The sequence below is a fragment of the Marmota marmota genome, unplaced genomic scaffold, assembly GCF_001458135.2.
Source record: "Marmota marmota marmota unplaced genomic scaffold, marMar, whole genome shotgun sequence".
Taxonomy (NCBI): domain Eukaryota; kingdom Metazoa; phylum Chordata; class Mammalia; order Rodentia; family Sciuridae; genus Marmota; species Marmota marmota.
Genome location: NW_026000057.1, coordinates 13173819 through 13180857, shown reverse-complemented (window position 1 = coordinate 13180857; position 7039 = coordinate 13173819). Strand labels below are relative to the sequence as shown.

General features: G+C 35.5%; 1 protein-coding gene across 2 annotated transcripts in view; it reads right to left on the bottom strand.

Annotated features, from left to right (window-relative positions):
• Positions 1-2564: 2564 nt before the first annotated feature.
• Positions 2565-7039, bottom strand: part of Gucy1b1 (guanylate cyclase 1 soluble subunit beta 1) — a 41948-nt gene continuing 37473 nt past the window's right edge. For both annotated transcript variants that reach the window (XM_015484505.2, XM_048813552.1), the window contains exons 11-14: positions 6072-6212; positions 5353-5507; positions 4882-5008; positions 2565-3784 (exon numbers count right to left, since the gene is read on the bottom strand). In XM_015484505.2, coding sequence (XP_015339991.1) covers positions 3761-3784; positions 4882-5008; positions 5353-5507; positions 6072-6212 — 447 coding nt within the window. In that variant the 3' untranslated portion in view covers positions 2565-3760. The remainder of the gene's footprint in view (positions 3785-4881; positions 5009-5352; positions 5508-6071; positions 6213-7039) is intronic.

The following is a 7039-nucleotide window of genomic DNA, read 5'->3' as shown; positions in this document are numbered from 1 at the left end:
ACCGCACCCCCCCATACCTTTTTAATTCAAACCAATAAACTTCTGTCTTTTATCACATTTGATTTTAGTTTGGGGCAGAGTTTCACTGGGTTTGTTTCAGGATTCAGCAAACTTAAAAACATATTCTCTGTTTTTTCTCATTGACCTTGTTTTCTCATGACACGTGCTGTCCCTGATTTAGCTTTAACAATATCTTTTCTCAATGATTTGTAAATTTACATTTCTTCTAATAACTCCCAAAATGGTAAGCCAAAGTTCTAACTCTTCTGATTTCTCTACATGTTAATTAGACCTAACAGGAAACCTGGTGAGTGTTTACTGTAAATCCTGTTTTAACAATGAGAATCATTTTGAAGAAAAGATCTGAGACTTTAGGAGAGGTTATAGGGCTGGTAACTGGCTGTTTGGAAATTTGAGTTGGTGCAATTGGAACAGAATATGCTCTTTTCTCTCTACACACATTAATGCCACCTACAGAGAATAGCCATTTCTCTCTTAAACATATTCACAAGAACTTCAAACCCATGTAATAATATTCTATCCCATAAGCTCATTTCCCCATCTTTATTCTCCGTCCTGTTTAATGGCACCATCATTTACTTACTAATCAAGCCAGCAGTCCTCTACTTGATTCTTACCTTCCCCTCTTCCCCAGTAACCCATAGGTATTATGCCCTTTTAATTTTGAGCCTTGATCACTCCTCAGTTAGCTTCCTCCCCTGCTGTCACCTTAAAGTAGGCCCATACGCAAAGTACAAACAGCACCATAAATACACACTGGCTCCTTCCTATTAAACCCTACACCAATGACAGCATGATTGTTTGCATACACTAATAAAATAATGGAATTTTAAAGTCTCCTCTTGTTTCCAATATCACTTGTTATTCCTCGTCCCCTTCAAATCTACTATTTAGTTCCACTGCTCAGAATAATCCCTCCATCCCTTCACTCAACAAAAGTTTGTCAAGTGCTATTTTTGTGAAAGAGTCAAGGGATATTAGGGAAAGAGCCTTAAGAAACTTACAGCCTAATAAAAAAACAGATGATGTGTTAACCATTCTAGGTATTGCAGGACAACAAGGTACACAGAATCTATACTTGCTTTAGAGAGTTTGGAAAATCTCCAATGAAACGTTAAGGAGCTAAGTGCTTAAAGAGAAATAAGAGTTTGTCATCAGAGTATGGACATAGCATTTCCAAACAGAACAAATCATGCTTGCAAAGGTAGCAGTGATCAGAACAGGCTGTTAAAGGTGATGATTCTTGTATCTTTACTAAGTGGAACAGCAATGAATAATAATCATATGACTTTAGGTAGCAGAACAATTTGGATTTGTGAAAGATTACTTTCTCAGCAATTTGGGAGTGTGGAGTGGAGAAGGTAAAAACAGGAAATAGAGAGTTTATAAGGAAGATCTGGCAATTGTTCAGGAGATGATGAGTGCCTGAACTAGGAGACTGTAGGCATAATAAGCAGATGTTAAGACACTTCCAAGAGGCCAAAATCGCAGTGTTACTTCCTCAAAGGTAGCAATGATTTACTCATCAATACACTCTGTTGATCATACTTGAGATAATTAATAAAGGAAAAAAATATTTTGGATTATGGTTTCAGGGGTTTCAGTTTGTGATCTCTTGTCCCTTTTACTTTGGGCCTATAAGAGCACATATATCATGGCAGGAGCACATAGCACAGAAGATCTGTTCACCTCATGTCATTCAGAACACAAAACAGAGTACAAGGAAGGGGCTGGGGCCCTAATACCCTCTTCAAAAAAAAACTTCCTCCCACCAGGCTCCACCTCCTAATGGTTCCAGGCCTTCAGATGGCACCAAGCTGAGAGTGTAATACATGAGCTTTTAGGAGACACTCCAGATCCATACTATGGCATGACCTAACTGCCACAATGCCAGCCTCAAGTAAATGCTCAATAAATACACATTGGATTCTGGGAAGACAGAAGTATCACTGGAGTTGTTTTAATTCTCCTTAATCTCTCAAACAGACATAATGTGCATTTTCATCTCACCCATCTTCTCTCAAGTTATTCATTCCCTAAGTATTCATTCTTTACCTTGAAGACATTTCATGATTATGAATATTAAATATCTTAATTATTTGTACACATCTGTTACCCTTAAAAGTTTGTGAGCTCTTTAAGTACGCTGATGCCATTTCATATTTATGTGTGTTTGGCTTCTGTGACTAGCCTTTTTCTTTTTTTCCTGTCACTTTGTTGATACTAAAGAAAAATAGCATTTAAGGCTATTTCTTCCCAAGATGAGCCATTAAAAATTTATGTGTACAATGAACCAAAATGCATTCTGCTGTCATATATACTTAATTAGAATTAATTAATTAATTAAGGAATTTCATAACTGAAAACGTACCCTGTGTTCAGAGTATGCACCTACCTAGCAGCAAAAAAATTAAAGTTATGACAATAGTAAATATAAATTAAACTTTAAAATAAATAAGGTTATAAAATAACTCCAAAAATAACACAAATAATGCACATGATGACATTGATATCATCCAACTGAAATAAAAACAGTCTAGAGAGAAGTGGAAAAAATAATTTATTGCAGATCTTTTACACAATAACATTGAACATTTATACATATATTGAGTGTGCTGATTTGAAAGACTAAAGTTAAAGATATTTTTACACAAAAGTAGTTGCACTGTATTTTATAAAGATAGATATTAATAAATTAGCAGACACATTTTAAGAGTAACAGGCCAGTTATTCCAACAGGAATGCATTCTAGGTTGAAATCAGACTAACAATTCTGAACATAGTGCCCTGGATAAAATCACATCCTTCTGAGTAAAAAACAACAAAAAAAGCAAGCTCATTTCTGGAAGTGAAAGGTTAAGAACAGCTCTATAGCAGTACCCATCAGTGTATTTCCAGCTTTATTCCTAGACACATCTAGAGTCCCTGACCTGTAGCCCAAGCCAATGTGACATCTCAATGTGAAAAAACAGCTTTTTATAACAGCTGCAAGTGGATAATGTGATTTTATATAAGGGATACAAGAGAAATGGGAGCACTTTAGAAGAATCATGATTGCCATGTGATCTGAATGGCCAACCAAACACTTTAATAGCAGAAATGTATATTTTGTATTTCCAAAAGGAAATTATCATACTTCAAAATAGTCACTCTTAGCGTGGTATATTCATTATTACTTTGGAAGTCTGAAAAATAAATCACATTTTTTCCTAAAACCTAGAATTCAGTCCTTTAGAAAATGATTTCTATAATGACATACACTGACATGATATAAACTTTGTTCTATGTTATAGTCATTAAAATATACATATAGATGTGGAGTATTGAACAGATTTGGTAAATAATTTTTTATATATATATATATATATATATATATATATATATATCTCCAAATACTGCTCTGTTTCATTTAATTAAATTCAATAACTATTTATTAGGTGCCTACTACTTGCAGATCACCAGTAGGTAATGCTCACAGTAGATTTTGAGACACATGAAGCTCACATCATCCACATCAAAAGCCAAACTTTAGACAGTATACTAAAACCTTAAAAATAATCAAAAGCAGAGCTAAAGTTGAATAACAGAGCTAGATATATCTAGGAGAAGTGCTTGGGATAATCAGATAAGACAGTGACATCTGTGTCCGTCCATAGGGAAGCATGGCTCCTTTGCTTGGCACATATTAGGAGACAATGGGAACTTGATCTGCAGTTCTTTTCATCTCCCAATCTGAGATTCAGTTATCATCCTGATTAGTTTCCTTTAAAAAGTGAAAGAAATGCAGAATTAATTTGTAGTGATAATAAATCTTGCAGCATCCCTCTAAATACATTTTTGTGGCTCTGGCAGTATGCTTTGCATTTATATCTACAGTGTCTATAAACCATTTACAATACAATTCAGAGAAAAATTATTCTTAGGGTCACCCAGCTAAGAAGACTAACACTTGAGATATAGTTTATTTTTCAGAAAAAAATAAAAACGTTCATTATCATGCCAACCTCATAGGCAAATTATTTAAAAGTAAAAACAGCTAAAAAATAAATGTTTAAACACTTGGCATTCCATTCTGTTTGAGACTTGCTATACTCTAAAAGTCAGTTTACATACACAGAAATAAATATGATTAAGTAGTTTCACCTGCTCTGAATAACCAATAACGTAACAGGGGAACAGAATGTCACACTTGCTTCTGAGGCTCTACCTCGTGAGGTGGAAGAGGCTAGATGTGCCCCTGGGATGAATTAGGCCACTGCAAGGGGCATGATTCCACCTTGGGTGTGCTCAAGTCCAAGGGCTCTGGATAGAGTACAACCACAGTACTTGCAAACTCCTAAAACTTCCCTACAGAATTATTTAGAGTCTGGCAAAACGTAAGTCATTCATTCCACTGGAAGAAATTCAAAATGGACTTGAACTTCAAAAAATCTCCAAATGCCCCACAGGGAGATACTGTGGACCTTAAGCTTCATGGTTAAGACACCTCCCAGGAACTGCAGCCCTTACTTAGTCCTGGTGGTGATCTTAGAACTAGCCCAGGTCTGAGGGGACCTAGCAGGGAGGGTGTCCCTTCACAGCCCACTCAGTCACATCTGAACTAAATTAGGAAAAGCAAAAAAGGCAGTCCTTCTCAAGCTGGTGCTTTGGTTTTAATTTCATTGGAGAACAACCATAAAGTATCACCTACAAGGTACCAATTGATCTAACTGGCTCATATAATGTTTCAGTTTTTTAACCCTGTCTTACTTAAGAGTTAATTTCTATAAACAAAAATTCTTTTCAAATGAAACACACTTCTAGGGATTATGATTGAACTCCCCATTTTATACTCTGTGTTTAAAATCAGGTTCGTCATACCTCTGTTCCTGTATTTTTTCTGGAGAGGAACCAAACTTGCATTGGTTCTTTTTTGCCCTTCATGGACACTGGGCCTCTGTGCTCCAAATGGAATTGTGGATCTGAGTTTTCTGGAGACATAAGACATCTAAAAGAGAGGGGAGAGAGAGTAAAGAGAGAAGTAGATAAAGATTCTTGGGAGAAGGGGTCATGTACCCCCATTACAAATTAAGACAGCAAAAGTTTCTAAAGTTGTATTTCAAGACACTCCAGGTTTTAGTAATAATGATCATGTCAGGAGTTCCTAAGATGGTGTAGAATCATTTCAAATGGGAACAATGACATAATCTTCTTAAATGAAAAATAATCCCAAATGCAGGGGAAAGAAGTGGAGGTGATAACCACTTGAAGATAAAGAAAAAAAATCACTGAGTTAACACACATGCAAGAAACTCAGTGAAACTCAGTGAATACCAAGGCTTTTCCCCTTACCTGTAAGTATATTCAGAAACATTTATTTTCCCCTTTTCGCCTGTAGTTTCTGTTCTGCTTGTGAGGTTGACCGTGTTTCCAAAGAGACAATATCGGGGCATCCTCTGTCCTATGACACCTGTCACTACTTCTCCAGTATGTATCCCTATTGTTATCTGCAGAAACCAAAGCTTTGCTTTAATAACTTTGATCAGTAATATATGCATTTTTGCTTATGTTATGTTATGGAATGTAGAATCATCATATAAAATCATAAGAATTCTCTATAAGAATTTCAATCACATTACAAGCAACTTCAAAAACTGTCACCAAATCTTGTGTCCCAAGAGAAACATTCTGCTCCCAAAGAATCATTTGAAGTCTGAAGATTGCAAAGATGTGAACGCGGCCACTTGCAAGACACACAGTAAAGAGATTTTATGCAATAAAACAGAAGAGATAAGAAGTTTAATCTCATTCTCATGACTTTTCAGTACATGGGACAAATGAGATAATTTCCAATATGAGAGAATGTAATACAATGGTTTTAATAAAAATACTCTGGAATTTATTGTCAAGATGCCCTTCTTTGCACATAGTAATGATCTCCTGCACAAGAATATAAATTCATTTCTCTCAAAGGACTACTACCAATATTACACACACACACACACACACACACACACTCACTTATTTATAAATGGTTTTTTTTTTTTTTTTTTTTTTTTTTTTTTACTAACCTGAACAGATTCACCATCTACTTGAACCTGGCCAGCAATTTCCATCATGTCCAAGGCCAGGTGGCAAATGGATCGTGCATGGTGGATGCAGGGCTCTGGTAAGCCACTCACTGTCATGTACTTATCACCAACGGTCTCCACCTGACACAGCACACATAGTCAGATGTCCACTGGTTAGCATAAAAATGACACTTTCATTTGTTACTATAATAAAAGACAAAAATTTTCCCAGGGTTCTCAATAACTTTAAGCTCTCCTTCCTCTTAACTCTATTAAAATCCTAATAGATTAAATTCCAACAAGAAGAAATACTGGAATTATTTGAAATTTATGCACTCGGTACTTGGAGTTATTAATGAGCAGAGAAACAATTGGTTTCCTCTAGTAAGCAATTAGTTTCCCACATGAGATCCCCTTCTAATTCAGTAGAATAATGTATTACCTTATTTTTCCCTGAAATGTGAGACATTTTGATGGCATAAGCGCTCCATCTGAAGTTCAGTGATTTATTATGGTCCTTAACCATTTATTCTTATGATATGCTCAACAAGTGCTACATTGTACCTCAGAAAATGACTATAAAATAAATAGTCCCTGTGAACTTATGTTACCCTGGATGCCTAGAGATGGTTTAGTTAACATTCTTGCCTTTATAAAGCACTATTCCACTGACTTTCATTTTTCCAATATTTTATTTGTTTTTAGTTGAAATAAAGGGCAGAAACACCGAATAAATGTTTATCTTCAAATTGATATTATCTAAAAGCAAATCTGAGTCCCAAGGTCCTGTCTAAAGCTCCCCGACTTCTTTACAATGCAAGGCATTTATATAATTCAGTAAAAATGTCTTTTACAGAGTATTAAAATGAATGCTATTATTTCTACTAAATGTGATAAATGACCTTCATGGTTTTGTTACTCAAGTGCAAATGAACTGATGAAGATTTTCTTTTAACCAGGGAATCTTC